The sequence below is a fragment of the Rhinolophus hipposideros genome, assembly GCF_964194185.1.
Source record: "Rhinolophus hipposideros genome assembly, chromosome: 15".
NCBI classification, from domain to species: domain Eukaryota; kingdom Metazoa; phylum Chordata; class Mammalia; order Chiroptera; family Rhinolophidae; genus Rhinolophus; species Rhinolophus hipposideros.
In genome coordinates, this window is record NC_138061.1 from 60,852,463 (window position 1) to 60,877,832 (window position 25,370).

Below are 25,370 nucleotides of genomic sequence, written 5' to 3' on the forward strand. Positions count from 1 at the left end.
AATAGAAGAAGAGAAATAATAGAGTTCAGAGACCAAGACTATTGCAGACAAGTATTAGAGGAAAGTCACATGTTTCGTCTTCTTCCTATGAAGCACTCTACTTGGTGCTTTCCCTTCCAGTCTCTTCTTAGAAAGTTGAGGACAAACTTCCACAGTACAAACTATGTCCAGTTTCCAAGGGAATCAAGGCTCAAACAGGACTGTGCCCAAGACCACAGAATCAGCTACTGGCAGAACTTGAACATCTTCCCAGATCTCTGACTGAAAACAGCCTTACCCTCTCCCACATCAAAAGCTTAACATCAGTAGCTCCAAAGGGCCACACAGAATTCCTTGAGCAGTTGTCTCAGTTATGCTGTTGCTTTTTATTTTCTCTTCTGCTGACAGATTCTGGCCAAATTTTTGATAATGATGTATGCCTTCAGCACCTCACACTATAAGGCTTTATGGCTACATTCCCTTTTAGGGCCTCTGACACTCTGGCAAGAAACAGTTTTATTTAGTAAACCAAGTATTATCTTACCGGGAGAAGGTTTCTCAGATCTCCAAGTGATAAGGGGCTGATTTGGTGCAAAGGAAAAAGAAAAGTCCTAACTTGGAAGAATCAACGGCTCCTTCCTTAAAGTCTGAAATTGCACACCCTCAGCAAAACTAGGGGCCATAAAGAACCTTCTCAGCAGGGCGAAGGCACACATTGATTTTCAATGATTTGTCAAAATTGTAAATTGTCCACAGACCATGATAAACAACAATCTAATCTGAGTTATTCCCTGGGAAAGATTAAAAATGAGCTAAAAGAAAGAGTAAATTGGCCTGCCTAGATACAAAATAGATTACAAAGAGAAAAGAATACGGAATGAAAAATGTCATCTTAGGGAAGGGAAACAAACTAAGAATACATGAATCCAGGCAGCACAGAGGATCCATGTGCTCAAACATGCCACGAACACATGAACAGGCACACGGATAGGGCCATGCAGATAGTCCCTGGGTACACACACACACACACACACACACACACACACACACACACAGAAAGAAGGAAGCTCTTTCACTGCCCAAGCATGATGCCATGCATACACTTGGTGCTGAACAAATATCTGTAAAACAATTAATGAAGAAGAGTCATAACGACAATCACCATTCATTCAAGTATGTTCTCAAACTTGAGAGGGCATGAGAATCACCTAGAAGGCATGTTGAAATATAGATTACTAATCTCCCCCTGCTGCCCACCCCCAGCTCCTCATTCATTAGGTCTAAAGGGGGCCCATGAATTTCATTTCTAACATGTTCCCCGATAATGCTGAATTTGCTGGTCCAACCTACACACTTTGAAAACTACTGTGTTAAAACATATGCTACAAGGCATTGCACGAATCCCTTCCCATAACCTCTAATCTTTACAGTAATTCTGGGAAGCCCAGCAATGTTATTCCTATTTTTCAGAGGAGATAACTTTTGTCCAGTAGTTAGTTAACTTGCCCAAGATTTCATCTCTGGTATAAGATGAATTTAAGAACCAAATACAGTTCACGTTAACACAAATCCCATACTCTATCCACTACACGAATTTGTCTTAACTGAGAATTTGCTTCATTGAGATGAAGTTCAAGGGAGACTCATGAAACTGCACCCTAAGGCCAGAGTGGCTTTATCATCTGTGGCCAACTCCTCTCAGTGTTTCTTTAGCCATAAAGGGTTGTCGGGAACTGGCTACTAGGACTCCACTGGAAGGAGAGAGAAGCAGTAAAATTGCCTGTGATCACAATTAATATTAAAGACTATTACATAATGTGTTGGGAGACCATCCCTGCAGAGTTTATGTTGAAGAGTCTCATTCTGTAACCCCATTTGTGGCTAAGTATTCCTTTATGGACTTTGCTAAAATGTCAGCCTTGAGAGAGAAAACTCACATAATCGCCTTAAAGCACAAAAGAGGTCACATTTTGACCAGAAAGATCCCAATGGACTCCCATCCTTCACAGAACAAGCTCTGAGCTCTACTTGTCAGGATGTACAGCTTTATAAAGTCAAAGAATCAGAATGCTTTGCCGCTAGAGGAGCCTGGCAGGAGCACTATCCTATTAGAAGCCGGCCTCACAGCCCAGGAATGACAGCACGCACTACAAAGAGCAGTGATCAGTCCTCAGCACTTCTCGGGTAACTACCTGAGGTCTGAGATCTGGGGCCTACAGAGTAAGTTCAAGATCTCTTCCATGTGGAGATTCTTAAAACAGTAGAGATACCAAATATCACTGCTGAGGACTTTCCTTACCATTTCTGTTTCCTTTATCTGATCCTTGGGAGGCATGCTTTTCAGAGCTTTTATTGTTTTTATTACTCTTTCTGATTTGAGTTATCCACCACTTATCTCTCACTCTTTGCCTCTCTCTCTGTCTCTGTCCAGCTCTGTGTGTGCATGTGTGTGCATGTAACATGACAAAAATTTTAAATGTAGGGTTCAAAGCCAATCTTAATATCTGTGTATTAGAGAGTAAGGAGACTTTCAGAGCTACCCATCCCAGTGCAAACCACTATTTCTACTCAAATAGGTTTTATATTATTGATGATGAGAATGATGACGTTGATGATGGTAATAACAGTAGTAGTAATAATAAACACATGATGGTAGAAAGAGTCTGATAATCTTTGGGCAAATTGTTCAACCTTTTTGAGTTTTGCATGCCTTATTTTCAAAAGGGAAATATCACAAAATACCCTGAAGGGTAAAGATAAAATACATAAACACAATGAAATACATAATAACTTTTTTATAAATGTTATTTTCCTTCCCCCTTTTTCCCTTTTTGTTCCTGGACAAACAACATTATACTAACAAAATGGAAATAAAAATAAGCTAAACAAAAATTGCCAAGGAATTGGCTGATGCAATAAATCAAAATTGTTTTCATAAGCAATACCATCTTGATTTTAAAGTACTCAAATAACAAACAATTCAGTTCAAAATGCAAAAACTTAAGTCATAAAACCCAAAGGAACAAATAGAATGGAATCAGCCTGCATTTGTAGCCAGCACTAAGGTGAAGCATATCAGACCTGGGTACAAAGCAAATTATGGGGCAGAGGAAATCTGAAAAATGAAAGCAGGTTTAAGGGGAGTGAACATCTTCCCACCCCTTTAATGAGGAGTTTGCAAATAATCAAAGTTAGCAGGATGGCATGGATATCGGTTTGATTCCAGAGCTTACCCTACCAAATTATAAAAATCGCAAAAGAAAGTAATTGAAGAATTCACAATGTATTTGCTTGGCAATGTTCAAACCCAAAGCAAAGTAATTTGATAAGGGAGGTGCAGTGGGGACTTTCCTTGTATTATCCCAAACCAATCATCATCAAACAGAATTAAATAGCAGGGTATTATAAAGGGGCCAACTTAGTCAACTGTATGGGAACCTGCTCCAGGAGACAGACCCAGCCCCTGTGCCCAACCTGCCCTCCTCACTCCTTCTTGCTTTCCCTGCAACTGGGTGCCAGCAATTCTGCTCATTCATGTTGAAGAAAGATGTATGTGGCTGCATTTCTGCACAGTCTCATTTCTTATTCATTTATTTTATTTGATGTTTAAAAGGATAGAAAGCTTTTAATGTCCATGTGTTTTGCCCCTGTGCCTACCTCTGCTCTAGGCCCTGGGAACAGACAGACAAGTGAATAAGAGACAGACCAGGCTAGGCCCGAGGGAGGCTCTGCGTCTAGTTAGGAAAGTGACAGAGTAGAGCCCCATGGATGAGGTGACGTGTGATGAAGCCGTGCTCTAGGATGCGCAGTGTGTTAAGGTGCTCCTGGTCCTGTTGGCAGGAGGGAGGAGCTCCAGGTGGGGCTCAGGAGAAGTAAATGTCTGGGCTAAGGCTGGAGGAAACTTATCACCACACACGACCCATTCTGGGCCTTCCTCATGATAGCCATTATAATTAAATTAATCTCCTGATTGTCCAAACATTGAAAGAGGACCAGATGGAAGGAACGAAAACCCTGCCTAAAGTAAGAAAGGTAACAAAAATCTTTTATTTTTGACAACATACTGACCAAGATCAGTCTGTCTTCACTTTGACCTTACACCAATTAGAACTCAATTTTAGAAGGAAAGGATCAAGCACACTTTTACATATTAATCGAGCTTGGCACTAGTAAATAAATTGATGAAATAAAAGATATACTATTTCAACTAGTTAATTGCTGTAGAAATACACGTTTGAGGAAGGGATTAATATGTGCATCAATTCTGATTATTAAAAAAAAGGTAGATGTCCAATTTCCTCAAATCCACCAAAATCCGTGGATCACTGATGACAGTGCCTAATGTGAGCCACGGGGGGGGGGGGGGAGGGAAGAGTTAAAAAGAAAGTGATTTCTTCTCTACTTCAGTTACCAGAATAGAAAAGCAAAATACAGCAAAAATATACATGTACCTATATAAAGAGAAAGAAAAGGAAATATCACAATAAGGGATATGAGAAAATTAGAAAAATATCAATTTACAAAAATATTTTTCCTATAAAAGACAAATCTATAAGGCTTTGATAAAAAAACAAAAGCAAAAAAATAAAACACTGGTAACCTTGCCAGTGACCTGCCCGGAAAGCTCAGAAGGCTAAATGAACATTATCCCCAATATCTGCCACCCCAGTCTTATTCAGTGGTGGAAGAACTTCTCAGAACTGTTTGTCTCAATTGGCCATTTAAGTTTAATAATGAAAGACTGGTTAATGATTACAGTGTATGGTAAAACCTTTCGAAGGAAAGAAGAATGTTTTGTGGACCATTTGTTTTTTCGTGTGTGTGGCACTTTTTAAGTTATTACTTTTTAAAAATCAGTGCTTTTTTTTTTTAATGGAAACAACTTGACCAAAAATCTGTGACAAAATTTTGAAACTCATTAAAACAAAGTTTAATGAGAAAAAAAGATAAAACACTGAAGCCTGAGTATTCTTTTGATTCCAAAGACAAGAATAAAACTAATTCAAAGCCTTACTTTTGGCACTACTCAGTAATATTTGTAGAGAGCTATAAATGTCTATATCCTTTTTTGACACCAAAATTCTACTTTTAAAAATTTGACTTGAAGAAATAAATACAGTAACTGGAAATCCATTGTCATAATGATGTTCATTATAATGTTATTTACATTTGTGAAAAATTGGAAATGACCCAAATGGCAATTGAGAAGAAAATGCTTAAATAAATTATCTTCTATCTATTTGATGAAATATTAATTAGCCACTAAAATGATTTTTATAAAGCTTTTTGTATTAGAAAAATGCAGGATAAATTATAGTTTCTATAACATTGTATTTATATAAAATTTTTGTAGAGAGTAAAAAAAAATAAAAACTTAGACAAAGACAAGAGTTCCTAGCCCCTAATTTAAGTGGTGAAAAAACATGATCGATTGGTTCTTTTTTGCTTATTTTTAGGAATATTCGAAACTTTTCATAATGGTATTATTACGTTTAAATTATAAATGTATTAACTTAAAATCTCCTCTCAAAACCTCTTACCGTTTTAAATGTTGCCATGGATTGGTGGGTATTTAACCTTAGTGAACCTGGAGCTGCGCTGGACCAGAGTTTAAGCATGTGAAGAAGGCTCAAGCATAATAAGTAGCCAAGGCACTTGGAACTAAGCCCGAGATCCCAAGGGGTTCAGCAGACAGTGACTGTAAAGCAGGAAAACACAAATGCCTGCAATCTCCTCCAAGGAAACTACACATTTAGTAATACTAATAACGGGTTTTGCTCATGTGGTGTTCAACTGTCTTTTTGCCTCTTTGGTTTCCATTTTCTTTGTGTGTATATTTTATTTCCTGTTTACCAGTTTTATACCATATTCTCAACGTGTATAATCAAAACAGAAAAGGCATTAGACATTCAGATTGCAAAATGTGTGTACATGACAGGACTACCTGAGGAAGCTTTCCTCAGCCTCACTAAGCAGAATAAATCCCAGCTCTCTGTTCCAATAGCCTTTTCCACGTTAAATCACAGTCTTTTGCTATCTTCCAGAACTCAGTAGGATGCCTTAAAGAAAATGACTAAGTCTGATTCTTTATATTTTGAGCTGAATTATAATGAAAACACAAAATGTGAAAATCCATGGGATTCAACAAAAGCAGTGTTTAAAGGGAAATTTATAGCTTTAAATGCATATATTATGGAAGAAAACAAGAGTATAATCAATGATCTAAAATTTCAACACTAAGCAGGTAGAAGAGGTAAGAGCAAATTAAAACCAAAGTAAATAGAAGAAAAAGTTAACAATAAAGCTGAAATCAATAAAATATAACAGAGAAAATCAATAATGTCCAAGTCGGTGTTTTGAAAGAAAAATTATGTTCATGGAGTAGAAAACTCAGTATTATAAAGATATCACTTTTTCTCAAAATGATCTATAGATTTAATGTAATAGCTATCAAAAGCTCAAGATTTTTTTAAAAAATTGACAGGATGATTCTAAAATTTAAGTGAAAATGCAAAGGATCTAGAATTGCCCAAATAATCTTGTAAAAAACAATGACAAACGTGGAGGACCTAAACTACCTGATTTAAGGAATATAGTTAAGGAATAATTATAAAGCTGCAGTGATCAAGACATTTTTGTATTGGCATAAGAATAGATATATAGATCAATGGAACATAACAGAGAATCTAGAAATACACACACACATACACACACACACTCACACACACACACGGTGCCAAAAAATGTATACATATTTTCAAAAAGGAAAAAACTGTATTAAAGTTGTAACATATAGTGTAATATATACTCAATATATACCGATAACAAAAAATGAATACAAGTGACATTTGACTTTGGCAATTATAAAAGGTGCTCAAAGTGGTTACCATCAGCATAATTTTAATACAGTTTTTCCTTTCTTAAAATGTGTATACATTTTTTTGCCTGTGTGTGTGTGTGTGTGTGTGTGTGTGTATGTATGGCTAGTTGATTTTTAATCAAGGCATATAGTCTATTTGTTAAGTAAAAAATAAATGGTGCTAGGTCAATTGGATATATGTACAGGAAAAGAAAGCAGTGAACTTGAACTACTTCTTTATTCCATACACAAAAACTAATTTGAGATACAACATATACATAAATGTAAAAACTTCTAGAAGAAAACTTGCAACTTTGAAGTTGGCAAAACTTTCTTAGGACACACACACAAAAAACATTAACCATAAAAGTAAAGAAAACTTGATATATAGAGTTTCATCAAAATTAAAAATGTCTACTCCTCAAAAGACACCATTAAGAAAATGAATGGGCAAGTTACAGACTGGGAATTCTATTTGCAGTACTTATATTTGATGAAGGACCTATATCCAGGGGGAAAAATATATAGATAGATAGATAGATAGATAGATAGATAGATAGATAGATAGATAGATATAGATATATCTATATCTATCTATATATATATATATGTATGTATGCATCTAAATCAACAGTGAAAAGATGAAGTGCCCAGTAAATATTAACAAAAGACTTGAACACACAGTTCTTGAAAAAATCTATGTGGATGGCCAATAAACACATGAAAGGGTGCTGGACAGCATTAGTCACCAAAGTATGATGTAATTTAAAACAATGAGATATACTTTACATCCATTAAATTGTCTCGTCAAAAGGACTGACAACACTAAATGTTGGTTAGGATGTCCAGCAACTGGAGCTTGCAGGTACATAAGTAGATATTACTAATGGGAGCATAAAACAGAATAATCACATTGGAGGTGGTGAGGCAGTTTCTTACAGAAATAAACACACAACTACCTTATGACCCAGTAATTCTACTCTTTTGTATTTAGCAAGGAGAAGTGGACATATATCTCCACAAAAAACTTGTACAGAAATGGTCATACTATCTTATTCATAATAGCCATAAACTGCTGACTACTGAAATGTCTGTCAACTAGAGAATGAATAAGCAAATTGAGGACGTCATCAAAATGGCGGTATAAGGTGAGCCTCTGTAAATATCCCCTGGAATTTACAACTAATCAAACAACTATAACTCCACAAAGGACTCCCTGCACAGCAGACAGGCAAGACGAAGAGGCCCACTACTGAATTCACCTAAAGGTGGGAGAATTGCGCCAGGTGGGGAGGAGGGAAGGGAAAAGTGTGGAGACGAAGCCGCGTGGGCGCAAGACGCAGACCTAGCTCAGTGCTTCAAGCTCGCTGCATCCCGGAACTACCGCAGCTGCAGGAGAGTAAAGAACTCAGACTGCTAGGGCTCAGCTTATGGCCCACAGGGCAGAGGGGGCAGCATATAACACAGCTGAACCCAACGCTCATGGCAAAGACCTCTGAGAAAAGACTGAGGGAAGAAGGCTGAAAACGGTGATTTAAGCCCTCACTGCCAAGCAGAGAACAGAAGCCTTAGGCACTGAGACTAGCGGCCCCCTCCCTACCCTCCCAGAGCTCGCCCCGCCCCAACCTGCCCAGTGTTAGAAATGGAACAGTAGCAGTGTCAGATCAAAAGAAAAGAATATTTGCAATTCTGAAAACTGTGGACTGCATACACAGATTCGCAGCCCAACTAGTTTCGGCAAAGGGGAGGGAGCTGTGGAAGCACGGCCGGTTGTGGTGGTGGTCACCGCCATTGCTCTGGGCCACCTCACACAACTCACCCGCCCCTGGCCTCTACTATCTGGGCAGACCCCTGCAGGAGTAAACAGAACTGCTGAAACATACAGGCTCTGAATCTGGTGAAGAAAGAGCTTTGGAACTTCAAAAACTCTCCGCAAACCCACAGAGAGGCATCCCCCTATAAACCAGACGAACTGTTAACAAAGGACAAGCCTGTTTCCCAGTGTGAGAAGCTGGAATAGTGCAGAGAAAACATAGCACTACTGTGTGAGAGAGGAAAAAAAAGGCTACAGTCGGAGAGAAAATAAAACATTCTACGAACAAGTATTGGAAAACAATACCTCTTACTATCTACATGTTGCAAAACCCACTCCTATAGATGTCTAGGAAGATAAAAATAAATCAGCAATTGCCATGAATAACCAAGGCACCAAGACAGCTCAGAAAAAAAGTGAAAAGTCTCCAGAAAAGGAACTTAAAGAAATGGAATATGTGACTTCAATGACAGAGAATTCAAGATTGCAGTTCTGAAAAAACTTAACGAGATGCAAGAAAACACAGAAAGGAAATTTAATGAACTCAGAAACACAATCAAAGAACAACATGAGCTTTTATGAAAGAGATTGAAATTTTCAAATAGAACCAAATAGAATTTCTGGAGATTAAGAACTCAGTAGAAGAAATAAAGAATGAAACAACCAGCTTAGGTAGTAGACTTGACCAGATGGAGGAAAGAATCAGTGACATCGAAGATAGAAACCTGGAAATTACACAGATGGAAAAAGAAAGAGATTTGAGACTTAAAAGAAAATAAAGAACTTTACAAGAACTTTCTGACTCTATCAGAAAGAGCAATATAAGAATAATGGGCATACCAGAAGGAGAAGAAAGAGAGAAGGGAAAAAAGAATATATTCAAACAAATTGTTGATGAGAACTTTCCAAACTTGTGGACAGAACTGGATGCTGAATCCAAGAAGCAAATAGAACACCTAATTACCTCAATCACAACAGGCCTTCTCGAAGGCACATTGTATTGAAGCTGTCTAAAATCAACGACAAAGAAAGAATCCTCAAGGAAGCCAAAGAAAAGAAGACAGTAACCTACAAAGGAAAGCCCATTAGATTATCATCAGATTTTTCAGCAGAAACTCTACAAGCCAGGAAGGAGTGGAACCAAATATTCAAACTATTGAAAAAGAGAAATTATGAGCCAAGAATAATATATCCAGCAAAGATATCCTTTAGATATGAAGGAGGAATAAAGACCTTTGCAGACATACAGAAGATGAGGGAATTTTCTAATACATGACCTGCACTAGGAGGCTATTCGACCACCATCAACAAGGACAATTTGTGGCAACATAAAAAGGGGGAGAGTAAAGGCCTGAACCAGAATATGGAAAGGGAGAATGTAAACATGCTGAAGAAAACGGAATACTCTAAATATCAAACTTTCTTTTACATAAAATTAAGGGTAACCACTCAAATAAAATCCAGAACTGAAATATATGCTGTAATAAAAGAAGAAACAGAGGGAAACATCATAGAATACCACCACACAGAAATAATAGACAACAACAAAAAGGCAAAAAAACAATGGAGACACAGCCTTACCAGAAAGCTAAAGATAGAATGACAGGAAATCCTCATATATCAATAATCACCCTAAAAGTAAATGGACTGAACTCAAAAATAAAAAGGCACAGAGTAGCAAATTGGATCAAAAAAACTAAATCCAACCATATGCGGTTTCCAAGAGACACATCTCAGCTACAAGGACAATCATAGACGCAAAGTGAAAGGGTGGGAATTGACACTCCAAGAAAATGGTACCCAGAGAAAATCAGATGTAGCCATAATGATATCAGATGAAACAGACTTCAGGGTGATAAAGGTAACAAGAGACAAAGCTAGACATTTCATAATGGTAAAGGGGACTAACAACAAGAAGACTTAACAGTCATCAATATTTATGTCCCCAATCAGGGAGCACTGAAATATTCCAAGCAACTACTAACAGAACTAAAGAGAGTAATTCACCAAAACACAATTATACTAGGGGATTTAAATACATCATTGACAGCTATGGATAGATTATCCCAACAGAAAATAAATAACGAAATAGCAGCCCTAAATGACACATTAGATGAAATGGACATAATTGACATATATAGATCACTTCATCCTAAAACATCAGACTATAAATTCTTTTCGAGTGTACATGGAACATTCTCAAGGATAGACCATATATTGGGACATAAAATCAGCCTCAGCAAATTTAAGAAGATTGAAATCATACCAAGCATATTCTCTGATCACAAGGCTTTGAAATTGGATATCACTGCGAAAAGAAAGCAGGAAAAAACAGAAACACATGGAGATTGAACAAGATACTTTTAAAGAACGACTGGGTCAAAGAAGAAATTAGAGGAGAGATCAAAGGATACATAGAAACAAAAGACAATGAAAATACATCATACCAAAATTTTGGGGATGCAGGGAAAGCAGTTTTAAGAGGGAAATTTATATTATTACAGGCCTATCTCAACAAATAAGAAAAATCCCAAATAAATAACCTCATGTTACACCTTAAAAAACTAGAAAAAGAAGAACAAGTGAAACCCAAGGTCAGCAGAAGAAAGGAAATAACAAATATCAGAGCAGAACTAAATGAAATAGAGAACAAAAAGACAATAGAAAAAAATAATGGGAAAAAGGGCTGGTTCTTTGAAAAGATTAACAAAATTGACAAACCCTTGGCTAGACTCACTAAGATAAAAAGAGAGAAGACACTAATTAACAAAATCAGAAATGAAAAAGGGGAAGTTTACACAGACGCCACAGAAATACAAAGGAACATCCAAGAATACTATGAAGGATTATATGCCACCAAATTCAATAACCTAGAAGAAATGGACAAGTTCTCGGAAACATATAGCCTTCCTAGGCTGAACCATGAAAAATGGAAAATCTAAACAGACCGATCATCAGTAACGAAATTGAATCAGTCATCCAAAACCTTCCCCAAATCAAAAGTCCGTGACCAGATGGCTTCACTAGTGAATTCTACCAAACCTTCAAAGAGGATCTAATACCAATCCTGCTGAAACTCTTCCAAAAAATTGAAGAAGAGACAGTACTCCCTAACTCATTTTATGAGGCCAGCATTACCCTGATACCAAAACCTGGTAAGGACAACACAAAAAAAGAAAACTACAGATCAATATGTCTGATGAATACAGATACAAAAATCCTAAACAAAATTCTAGCAAAACGAATACAACAATGCATTAAAAAGATCATTCATCACGACCAAGTGGGGTTCATCCCCGGGGCACAAGGATAGTTCAACATCCGCAAATCCATCAATGTGATACATCACATAAACAAAATAAAAGACAAAAACCATATGATTATATCAACTGATGCAGAAAAAGCATTTGACAAGATACAACATATATTTATGATTAAAACACTTAATAAAATATGAATAGAAGGAAAATACCCTAACATAAAAAAGGCCATATATCACAAGCCCTCAGGTAATCTCAAAAGTAATGGTGTAAAACTGAAGCCCTTTGCTCTACGTTCAGGAACACGACAGGGCTGTCCCCTATCACCTCTGCTTTTCAACATAGTGTTGGAAGTCCTTTCGAGAGCAATCAGGCAAGAGAAAGAAATAAAAGGCATTCAAATTGGGAATGAAGAAGTTTAATTATCACTCTTTGCAGATGACATGATTCTACATATAGAAAACCCTAAAGTCTCCACCAAAAAAGATGTTAGAAGCAATCAAGAAATACAGGAAAGTTCCTGGCTACAAAATCAACATACGAAAGTCCATTGCATTCCTATATACTAACAATGAAATCTCAGAAAAAGAAATACAAAAAACAATTCCCTTTGCAATTGCAGCAAAAAGAATAAAATACCTAGGAATAAACTTAACCTAGGATGTGAAGGACCTATATGCTGAAAACTATAAGACATTTTTGAAAGAAATTGAAGAGGACACAAAGAAATGGAAAGACAATCCGTGCTCATGCATTGGAAGAATCAACCTAGTTAAAATGGCCATATTACCCAAAGCAATATACAGATTTAATGCAATCCCCATCAAAATCCCAATGGCATTTTTTTTTAAAAAATGGAACAAAAAAATCATCAGATTTATTTGGAACGACAAAAGACCCCAAATAGCCAAAGCAATCTTAAAAAAAAGAACAATACTGGAGGTATCCCACTGCCTGACTTTAGCTTGTACTACAGGGCTACAATAATCAAAACAGCATGGGATTGGCAGAAAAACAGACATGTTGGAATTGAATTGAGAACCCAGAAATAAAACCACATAAATATGGACAGATAATTTTTAACAAAGAAGCTGAAAACATACAATGGAGGAAAGACAGCTTCTTCAATAAATGGTGCTGGGAGAATTGGATAGCTACGTGCAAAAGAATGAAATTGGACTGCTATCTGTCATCATGTACCAAAATTAATTCAAAATGGATCAACGACTTAAGCATATGACCTGACACGATAAACTGCATAGAAGAAAACATAGGTACTAAACTTATGGACCTTGGGTTCAAAGAGTATTTTATGAATTTGACTTCCAAATTCATTCCAAAGGCAATGGAAGTAAAAGCTAAAAGAAACGAATGGGACTATAGGAAACAAAAGCTTCTGAACAGCAAAAGAAACCATCGACAAAATAAAGAGGCAACCAACTGAATGGGAGAAGATTTTTGCAAACAGTGCCTCCGATAAGGGGCTAATATCTAAAATATACAAGGAACTCATGAAGCTCAATAACAAGAAAAAGAAAACAACCAAATTGAAAAATGGGCAGAGGACCTGAAGAGACATTTCTCCAAAGAGGACATAGAAATGGCAAATAGACATATGAAAAAATGCTCAACATCACTAATCATCAGGGAAATGCAAATAAAAACCACAATGAGATATCACCTCACCCCAGTCAGAATGGCTATCATCAACAAGACAAGTAATAACAAGTGTTGGAGAGGCTGTGGAGAAAAAGGAACCCTCATACTGTTGGTGGGAATGCAGACTGGTGCAGCCGCTATGGAAGGCAGTGTGGAGGTTCCTCAAGAAATTACAAATAGAATTACCATATGACCTAGCAATCCCTCTCCTGGGTATCTACCCAAAGAATTTGAAATCATTTATACATAAAGACACGTGTGCTCCAATGTTCATTGCAGCTTTGTTTATGGTGGCCAAGACATGGAAACAACCAAAATGTCCTTCAATAGATGAATGGATAAAGAAGTTGTGGTATATATACACAATGGAATACTATTCGGCGGTAAGAAAAGATGATATAGGAACATTTGTGACAACATGGATGGACCTTGAGAGTATAATTCTAAGCGAAATAAGTCAGACAGAAAAAGCAGACCACCCTATGATTTCACTGATATGTGGTATATAAACCAAAAACAACAAAAGAACAAGACAAACAAATGAGAAACAAAAACTCATAGACACAGACAATAGTTTAGTGGTTACCAGAGGGTAAGGGAGGTGCGGGGAGGGAGATGAGGGTAAGGGGGATCAAATATATGGTGATGGAAGGAGAACTGACTCTGGGTGGTGAATACACAGTGGGATTTATAGATGATGTAATACAGAATTGTACACCTGAAATCTATGTAATTTCACTAACAATTGTCACCCCAATAAATTAAAAAAAAGAAAATTGAGATTTGTTTATATAATGGAATACTATTCAAAAGAAAAAAAAAACTGAGTTCTGATATGCACCACTTCACGGTTAAATCACATAGACATTTTGTTGGGTGAAAGAAACTAAGCACAAATACACATATTTTATATTATTCCTTTTATATGAATTATAAGAACAGGTACATTTAATTTGTGGCACTAGAAATTTGGAAGTTGTTGCTTCTGGGAGTAGGGAGAAGAATATAGAAAGTGAGATGAGAAAACTTTTCAAGGTGATGAAAATGTTCTATATCTTATTTGGGATGGTGATTACACCATTATATACAATTGTCTAAACCATGACATAAACACTTAATATACGTGCATTGTATTTTATGTCCAATATACTTCATGAAAAGACTAGGTGATATTACCTTTATACTTTTATTATCTCCTTTTCCTAACATATTGGAAAGGCAGTGTGCTAATACCTACGGAATGTCAGGCTTGTGCTACTACCCACAATGGACACTTTCTACTGTATGCGTTGGTAAACTCGCAAAGAATCTGGGCAGGCTTTTCTCAGTCTCACAGATAGCTCGGAAAAGTGAATTCACTTGACCAAAGCCACAAATAAAATTAGGTTGAAAGTAAAACTTACCCGTAAATTGCAAACTCCTAGGCATAAGCTACTCAAACTACATTTCTTGAATGGGCGAATAAGTAAATGCATAAATGAATAGAGAACAGACTATCCAACTGACAAAATGGACATAGTGCCTTTTGAGAAAGCACAAAAGATATAGAGATAAATGATTATTCGATGTGAGTGGCTGAGAAGGAAGGAGGGACACAGACTCCCCAACTGCATTGACTTAGAAGCAGAGAAAGGGTAGATGACATGTCTAGGGGCGTGACAACAAGGCACACAGCTCCCATGGAGGGCAGCCTTGTTGCTTTCCACTGCACAGGGCTACCGAGTTTGCGTCATTCCCTTGTCTAGGGAGTCAGATCTGCATCCAGAATCACTTTCGTCAACCTGGCCAAACCTTCCTGATCATTGAGCTTAGCATCCCCCAAATATGGGCACCCTCCCACATAAGCTCTTCCCCCTCCTCAGTAGAACTTCCAGCACACCATGGGACCAGGATGTCTCCTCATCTCACTCCTGTCAGATGGAGAGCACTGTGAAGCTCCCAAGTTCCTGAACTTCCCACAGAGGGCTGCAGTCCTTCTGGGGACCAGCATTTTTTCACAGGGTATGAATCCTGATATTCAGCAGGGAGTATGTGCAATGAGAACAGCTCTTGTCACAGAGCAGAGACCAAGGAGAAGGAACAATGCAGGTGCTAATGGGTGATACCCACACACAGTCTGGTGCCAGGATAAGCATTAGATCAGTGTGGAAATAAATAAGATTTGTGAGCCCATTTTCTTTCTGCATTTGCATTCGCACTTTATGACCTCAGCAATATTTACTGAGTGGAAAAAAACACTTTCTGTGACAATTGCTGTACTCAAAAGCTACTTCCCTCTGAAAAATACTGTCTCCAGCTACAAGGTCTGAAACAAACTACTTGTCTATTTATTCAAAGAGCTCAATGAGCTGTGAAGATTGACATTTAAACTATTAACGCTATATTCTATTCAACAATGTTATTAAATATTAGCTCTGATTCATGCAAAGTCTTAAGAAATTGGCAGTCCAGGTCAGCCCGGCACTGCACAAAAACTGGTTTATGCTGGATGTTACTTGATAGAGTTGATCAAGCTAAAGAAAAATGAAAAATCCCACCAACTACATTAAAGACTGATTTCATGTGACAAAGTTATCATATACATTTGAACCACTTGCCAGCTCAATTGTGCATCTCAAAATTTCTCTAATTGATAGTTTTAATAGTTTGGAAATCAAAAGATAAAACCACAGACTTAAATAACTTTTGCTGTGACACATGGAAGGAGAGATAAACAAGTCTTTTAAGCATGAGAGCCAGGCACATATCTTGCTACTTTGGTGTATAAGAGGAAGGAACATAAAAGCGTAAGTAAAGAGTGTGCAAAGGGGTAGAGACATGCTGGGTTATAGCAATGGGGGTATGACCCCAGGGGAAGAGTCAAAATTGGAGTAAGACTCTGACATCTGTGCCATGGTTTTCTCACATCTGTGTGACCTTGGGCAAGACACTCAATCTCTCTGAAGCTCAAGTCCCATTTCTGCATGATGGAGATAATAAGAAGCAAGGAGTTTTGTTCAGGATGAAAGGAATAATGTATGTAGATCATCTGGCATACTGCCTGGTACCCAGACTGCTCAATAGATTTCAAGAGGAGACTAGGCCAGGCCAGGAAGAAAGCTGGGGTCCAGTGCAGTGAGCGAGAAGTCTCTGTGTCACCGGAGTTAGAAAAGGACAAGAAAGGACAGTCTATAGGCAGAGCCTGTATGCTACTAGGAGGCGCAGAGCTAGATGATACACTACTACATGGGCCTATGTGCCATTTGATGTTTAGACCTAGGGCCAGTATGCCTGGACCCCACCACTGCTCTAGACCAGGGATCATCAGCTTTTTCTGTAAAGAGCCAGGAAATAAATATTTTAAACTTAGGGGACCATATGGTCTCTGTCACAATTGCTCAAGTCTGCTGAAGTAGCAGGAAAGCAGCCATAGGCAGTGTGTAAATGAATGGGTGTGGCTGTGTGCCAATAAAACTTTATTGACAGAAACAGGTGGTGGGCCAGACTTAGTCCCTGGACCATTCTTTGCCAGACCTTGGTTTAGTCTTTCCTCAAGTCTGACAGGTGCAGGTGCCTGAGGGAACTAAAGGCAGCCTCTCTCTTCTCTCTGAGGACCAGAAGGGTCTCTTCCATAAGAGAAGGCTACAGACAATCCTGAAAAGGGACCCCAGAGCTATTTCCCTAGTCCCTGCCATCACGGAAGCCATGGAGGGTAAACGGCTAACTGATGGCACCAACAAGCTCCCTGATGTATGTGTCTCTGCTCGGTCAGACAGCAAACAGATGACTCATTCAGGGACAATCCAGTATTTATTAAGACTTACTGGGTGCCAGGGAAGTTTGTGCTCAAAACTGTGTTGTAGGCTCTTAATAAATAAATAAAACTTCTCTCCCCTTCCAAATTCCTTTCTGCCTTCTTCACCAGAGCCCAGGAAGGGCTGCCCTCTCCTTGTCTGAGTGGACGCTGGTGGGAAGGAGTGGGTCACAGTAGTGGGGCAATCATGACATTACCCCTTTCTCCAGTTCTGATTCTGTGGAACAATGATCACCTCTTGCTAAGCAATTTCCCAGCTAAATTGGTTTCAAGTCATTAAAAGCTACAGCACTCCCAAGGAAAACGCAATAGCAGCTCTCTGAGGTTACCCTCAACACCAAGCTCCTTGACTTCAGTAGCGATTAGACATTGCTCCCCTACCAAGCACTCTCCGGAAATGGAGAGGTCACCAAGGAGGAGCTGGACATTAGAAGTGGGGTCGTCCTCCCCTTGCTGAAGAAGTTTCCTGAGACATACTTTGAGGGTGTCCCCTTCTCAACCTTTGTCAGGCTGCCTGCACTGCAGAGAAGCACATTCTGTTTGGGATTTAGAGAAGCTGCTCTTCCCTGAATATCAGGATCAGGCCCATATCTCCCAACATGCTGGATGTTTCCTTACAGTTTCTAGATTCAGAACATGGACCTCACTCAGGGCACGGCCACCCCAGCCTGATCTGCTGTAGCCTGGGGAATTCACATGGCTTAGCCTGGGGCAAGGAGAAGTCAGCTACATAAGGACTGGGGACAGGAAGGGTTTCTGACAGCATTTAGGTGCCGTCGTCACCACAACAGCCACATGCAGGAGGGTCCGAGAGTGAATCCGAGCTCTCCTTCCAGTAAAAATTGCAGCGCACTCCACTTTCTGACAGTACTATAAAGTCTCTTTTATGAGACTAGTTATAAAACCCTTAACATTTGTCTAGTGCTGGCAGTCAGTTTTTCTCCTAAAGATCCAAATGAAAGAGAAAGATTTGTGATCCCAAAGCCAGCTTGGGGTTTATAAAAAGAAGGTTTCATAAAAGTAACGTACCCCACGTCCTGAACAGGGGTTACATTCAGTACCATGAAGCTATAGGCCTTTATAAGGGATCTTTATTTGCATCTTGCACTACTGATTATTTTTACATTGTTTTATTCATAAGCAAGACCCTAAGTATCACCAGAGAGTGAACGATTTCTAATGTGCCAGCAATGGACTCGGGGTAAGTCGGGTGACGAGGAGATGTTTTCCTGACAACCCTTCTCCAGATTTATCACCTTCCAGAGGGATTTACTAGGGGTGTCTGCCTTCTTGAGGTACACCAGGAGCAAGGATAGGCGGGCACATGAGAACCTGTGAGCAGAGAAGGAGCTGGCATGAGTGAGCCGAACTCTGCTGGCCTGGGTCTGGACTTATCTATTTGAAAAAGCACGTAGGTGCCCAGAACAGGATTCATCACAGCCCTGGATTCAGCACACCTGTCCTTTTGTCCAGTGATGGCCCTCTTTTTTAATTAACTCATTTATTATTTATTAGGATAAATGAAAAAAAAAAGAAAGAAAAGAAAAGGAAACAACAACCTTGAATCTAAAGCTAACACAGAACCCGACTTTCATCCATGAAGAGGCTTCTCTTCTCATTGTGACTCTGCCTCTCCCCTTAGCAATAACCACTATCGTGAATCTTGTATTTTATCATTACTTTGGATGTGTGTATTCATGAGTTTTATACGTTTTTAAAAGGGTATTATGTTGTAAGTTATTTTCTATAGTTGACCCATATGAAATTGCCTTTAATACTTTTTTTTTTCACTCAGTATTATTCTGCTCAGGTTCATCCATACTATTACATGAAGCTGGAGCGGATTCACTTCATTGTAGGTTATATATTTTTTTACCTTGTTAATGTTCACCTGGATTGTTTCCAGGGTTTTGCCTCTGTAAGCAATGCTGCCATGTCCTTTCTCCTCCCTGGAGTGCAATGCAGAAGTTTATTTTGGGTGGATACATAGGAGTGGAATTGCTGGATCATAGGGTATGCAAATATTCCATTTAATGAGAGAATGACAAACTTGTTTCTAAAGTGGTTGACCTGGGTACACTCCCACCAACAATTAACCACCTGTTACGCGTCCTCTTCACCACCTCTCATTGTGTGCCAGTCTAATTGGTGTAAAATGATGTGTCTTTATGATCTCGATTTGTATTTCCCGGATCACTAATGATTTTGAATATCTCTTCACATAATTATCGGCCATATGTGTTGCCTCTTCTGTGCAAGTCTTTTGCCCAATTTTCTATTAAATTGTTTGAACTTTTCATAGAATCTTGATATTAATCCTATATTGGTTATATGCATTGTAAATGCCCCTGTTAGTGTATGACTTACATTTTTTATTTTCTTTAAAGTGTCTTTCATTAATAGAAGTTTAGTAAATTAAGAAGTAGCTCTCTTTTCTATTATAACAAGTGCTTTCTATAGCACTGTTGCAATGAATCCTCATAAGTATTCAAAAGTATCTGATGTGGACAGGAGCACTGACTACAGCGAGAGACAAAGAGAGAAGGGAAGCTCCAAGGCCATTTGGCCCAGGACGTACGTTAATAAAAGACCTTAAATCAACTTTGTATTCATTATTTCCAAATGAGCTCACCTACAGCCACAAAGATTCTCTGTCAGGGATGAAGGAAGACCAGCAGCTGGAGGTTAGTGCACCATCCTTTGCAGTGTGCTAAGAATGAAGAGGTTTTAATAAATCTTACAAGCACGGGAATAGCAACATTTATGTTGCATTTTATTGTTTTGGTTAAGGTATCACTTGGCTAAATGTAAATAGTCAACGTCTACCATAACACGAACTTTTACATGTTTTCAGTGTCTACAATGACCCCAGAGTTGCCCAGGCCCCTCTCAGCTCTGAGGGTTCCAGACAGGAAGAGTGAGGTGCTCCAGTTCATACAGCGGGTGAGTTGTGGGGACTCACACTGAAATGTGTCAGGCTCCGGAACCCAGGTGGTTTCTGCTGTTCAACATGGCTAACTGACCAGAAGCTATCCTGCGCTAACTGCAGTGTGACAGCGTGTGTTCATGGGGCTGTCACTCATACACAGCCCTGCAGCCAGTCACCACGTCCCCCCACGGGACAAAGGCTGCACTCCACATAGACGCCCCGCTGCTTCTAAAGCAGGACTCAGGCCTCTGCCTCTCTCCCTGGGCTCCTTGGGGCTGTGCTGAGAGGGTGGGCAGAGCGCTGAGGACACTTCTTATCATGAGGAGCAGGGTGGTGGGCCTGGTGACCCAGAAGCTTTCCTCAGACAGTCCCCTTATATCCACTGCCTTCTGTAGTAAGGCCAAGCGATCACCAAGTAGCTGGGAATGTAGCACACAGGTGTGTGTGTGTGTGTGTGTGTGTGTGTGTGTGTGTTCATGAATATGTGTGTGCATGACTTTATATGTGGGAGTGTGTGGGAAGATGTGTGACAATGTGTGAGAGTCTGCGAGACGGTTCTACAGAGATGGAATTGTACTGGAAAGAAAGGAGGAGACATTGAGGCAGGCTGGGCCGGGGTGTGTGTATTGTGTGTGTTTGAATGAGTGTGACTCTGTGTGAGTGTGGGAAGGTTCCACAGAAGTGGTGGCAGGTGGAGCAGGGAACGGAAGGGAGGACATGCTGAGGCAGCCAGGTCTGCTCAGAGAGGCAGTGTGCTGACCACAGCTGTCATCTTTCTCACATCATTCACTAATGACCACAGGCACAGTAGCCACTGGATGTGGGGGTCACAGGACAGAAGACTGCCACCACCAGCAGCATCCTTATGATACCTGCCTTCATCCCACCATCTTCCTCCTCATGACCTGCAAGGACTCCACAGAGCATGGTGGATACATGCTAAATTCCTCAGCTTGGAACCAGATCCGAATAGGAGTATAACCCTGTGTCTGTGATTCTGATCTGTATAATGGGATAATAATGATTCATTCAGATCATAATGGAAATTAACTGAAATAAGTGAGCGAATTCTAACCCACTTCTAAAGAATGTGATGCCTTTTCTCCATCCTTCCCCTCTCCTGGCTACTTCCCACCCATTCCTCCCTCAGTTTCCCCACGCACAGCCTCCAGCCCAAGCTAGCTGCCCTCACCACTCTCTCTCAAGGTCATGTCTTCTCCACAGCACAGACCTACAGTGTACTGCCCTCTCCTAAACCTCATCCCTCTACTCCCTCCACCTCTCACTTGGTTATGTGCCTTTTCTTTTCCTGAGTGTTCTCACGTGGGGTCGGCAGACACCTCTGGGTCACCATCTATGAGCCCACAAGGAGGGAGGTCCATGTCTTGGGCTTAATCTGCCTGCTCTTCACCAACCCTTTGAAAACTGACAGTCTGCTGTCAAGAATGCACATCCACCTAAAGACGGTGTGTGTCCCCACGTGAAACTCACGTGCCTGTGGGAAATGCCTACTTAACCTGTTGAAAGTGGATCACCCTGCAGGTGACAGGGCTGCTCAAAGGAGATGCCACTGGAAGGCTGCCTCCTACCTCAGGGATGACCGTGCCCACAGCACCTGCCACAGGGCACACATGCCCGGGTGGCCAGCTCCCACCTACCTTCCTGATGCCTTCCGAAGGACTGGACACGCAGTTGTCAGCCCCTCCGTTCTTGCTAATGGTCCGCCAGAGCTCGGCAAACGTGCTGTCCTGCTCCAGGGGGTTGGTGCCCTTGGCTCGGAAGTACTCATACACAGCGGAGTCCCGGACGGTGCCGTAAGACATCTCGACTTGTTTGGACAGGTCCTGGAATGTCCTGAAATGCAAAGGGGCAGTGAAGCATGGGTACAGGCTGCCCACTGTGGGACATAAACGGGCCGCAAGACCATCCTGAGGTCCGAGCCTGGCTGTGGCCCGTGTCCACATTCTTCACTTCCAAATCTCAGCAGCACAGGTCCCTCAGCCTAGAGTGTGACTCGTCAAGGCCTCATTCTACCATACCTATGTTTCCTCCATGCAGATTAAGTTAATAAAGTTACTGAGCACCTAAAACCAGGTGCTGTGCTGAGCTCAAGGGACAAAAGGACTATTAAGAGCTGATTCCTGCTCTCAAGGAGCTTACTGTCTACCTGTAGACAACAGGGAAACAGGAGAGGCTGGATGCTGACGGTCTCCATTCTAATGCCTATTGCAAAGGAAAGGAAAACATGTTGGCAAGAGTGACGACAGGGATTGGTGAGTGACCCCCAGAGCTGGTGTGGGGCAGACACATTTAGGGACTGTGCCAATTGAGTGAGAGGCCTATCCCTCCCCAGCTTGCGGCTGTTGTGGAGTTCCACCCAGTTGCCACCTTTTGAGTATGTCCTCCCCGATTTGTTTTTCAGTAAGGAAATAAATCTGGGTGTTATATGAGATCACTTGATTTTTAAGTGCTGACAGTTATTAAAAGATGGCAAAGATAAAACAAAGCACTGCGGAGGGCCTTGGGTTTGTTGTACATGGAGGGGAAGAGGTAACTCAGGCCAGGTGTGCACTGGAGGGAGGGATTGCATGCAGAAGGCCCAGAAGCAGAGAACAGCTGTCTGAGTCATGGGCAGAGGAGGGGAGCCCCGTTGGGGTAGGGAGTATAGTCAGACCAGGAAGGACCGATTGGCACAAAGATCTTACATGCTCCAGGATGAGCTATGCCTGGTTCCATATGTTAAGATCATGACACGTACAGAACAGAATCGCAAAAAACAAAAAAGCTCAGTGGTGAGCCAGGCTTTTTCTCCAGGCTTCAGTCTGATCACTCTTTATTTCTCTGCTAGAAGTCTGTCTTTCCTTTGTATCAACCAAAATATCATCCCCACCTCTCACTGAGTCGCTGTTCTGAGGAGAGTCAGTCTTCTCAGCCTGACCTACACGACCCTCCACCGTCTGCTCTCATCGCCGGCTGCTGCGACCACCTCACACAACCCCATAGCCAGTGTGAAAACGAGAAACTCCACACGGGCCCCATCTACGGCTCCAGGCCACGATGCCCCCTCTGCCTGGCATCGCTTTATCTCACTCATCCACCCGACACACTTCTGCAAACCCCTTGAAGATTCAGCGGCCACCTCTCCTGGGGGGAAGACATGGCTGTTTCTCAGCATGTGCCATCTGCATACTTTGTATGGCTTCTATGGCAGTCTGATCTCGCTGATTTCAGAGAGCAGCACCGCAGCGTGAGGACAAGCAGGGACTCTGGAGTCCAATGACCTGCCTTGCCTCCCAGCTCCACCATCACTGACACTGAGAGCCTTGACAAGTTAGCTAAACTCTCTGTGCCTCAGTTTGCAAATGTTTTAAAAATAAGGTCAGAAGCAGAACCTGTAGCAGATGGCTACAGTGGAGAATAAATGAGGTTATGTGTATTGGGTTCTTAGAGCAGTGCCTGAGGCAAACTCAGTGCCTATAACCACAGCAGTAGCAACTATTCTGCACTCTGTTGTATGTCTGTGTTCTCCGGTAGCATCTAAGAACTTGGGGGATGGGAGCTGAAGCAGCCCTGTCTCGGCACCCGTGACACTGGACCCCAGGATGACACCAGCCTTCACAGCTTGTGAAGCCTGCGATGGATACTTCCTCCTGCTCTGGAGACACACTCCAGAGCAATCCTCCAGGCCCTGCGACATGGCCCACAAATAGAGCTTGGTGTTCGTTTCAATACATTACAGATGAAAGGAAACATAACAAATTCAATGAAGAACTCTTTCTAATTATGGTTCATTATTTATATCTAATTGAAGCAACATGTTCCCTTGCTTGAAGGGCCCCAAGGGCTGTGACTCCATCGCAATTTGCCTGTGATGAAAGGGGAGGGGTCTTTTTTCCATATATTTTTTTTTTCTCATGGTAATACACACACAAGGCTTTGATGAATGGAAAACATCAGGATGAATTACACAGTTGAGTCTAAATACTGAACTGCTCTAAATGACTGCAGTTTTCATGAGTATGGAATGAATATGTAACTTCCAAGGAGCTTGGCACTACTGTTTCATCCCCACATTTGAAATGGAGATTTCCTTTCTCCTCTTGGTATTTATTTACAACTGTGCCCCTGGCCAGAGGCTCAGGGAGCATCCTTGGATGACAGGCAGTCCAACTATTTATGGCTTTATGGTCATTTCTGTTCCAATAGTGCTCAGGTTCCCACCCCCAAATACCACCTCTATCTTTGCTCTGCCAGCCTCATGGCTCAGCCCCATCGCCTCCATCCATCACCTCTCAGAACCATAAGTCCTTGCAGAGGACTCTCCCATCTCAAATGCACTCCCCCTCTTTCAAAGAAAGTTTCCAAGCTCACTAACACGACCAGCACACAGTAGGTACTACCACAGTATTTCAGAGTGACTATACCTATACAAGGCTATTTAGAGGTTTGAGCAGGAAGGCCCAACTATTCATACACCAAAGCTGTCATTCCCCTGGGGCACTCATCCTACTGTCAGAGTTCAGTTTTGGAAGGGACACAGGGGAGCAATAAAGGAAAACAGGGGCAGCCAGCCATTCAGGCTCTAAGCCAACACTAGCAGTCAGCAGAAGAGAGATGCTCACTCAGATAGGACGCCCCTCCGAACAAGTAAGGAATGCCTAGCCTGGAGAAGGCTGCACTAGCAGCACCCTTTAAGCACCCTTGAGGAAAAATTTAGCTTTTTCCTCAAATTTGTTTTTTCAGCAACTGCTAGAAGTGTTCTGCCCCACCCCCACCATCACGGAGAGATGAAGAGTTGCCCATCACAGCTGAGGTCTCTATAAACCTAAGGTCCATGATGCAGCTGGCTTAAGTCATTCAACTAGTCATTCCACCAACAGTTACTGAATACCTACTAGGTAAGGTACAATGGCACACAGAGCATTCTCACGGGGTCCATAGTGAGGGGTGGGCGAATGGTCAGAGAAACAACTAAACAACATGAGAGGGACTGAAATAGAGTTCTGCTTGGGGGATAGTGGAAAGACAGAGGAGGAGCAGCCAGCTCTTTCTGGAATAAAGAAATGCTTCCTAGAAGA

General features: G+C 40.8%; 1 protein-coding gene across 1 annotated transcript in view; it reads right to left on the minus strand.

Moving 5' to 3' along the window:
• GRID1 (glutamate ionotropic receptor delta type subunit 1) overlaps positions 1 to 25,370 on the minus strand; it is a 760,849-nt gene that overhangs the window by 25,176 nt on the left and 710,303 nt on the right. The window contains exon 13 of the mRNA XM_081074063.1: positions 21,951 to 22,146. Within this exon, the coding sequence (XP_080930189.1) occupies positions 21,951 to 22,146 (196 nt within the window). The remainder of the gene's footprint in view (positions 1 to 21,950; positions 22,147 to 25,370) is intronic.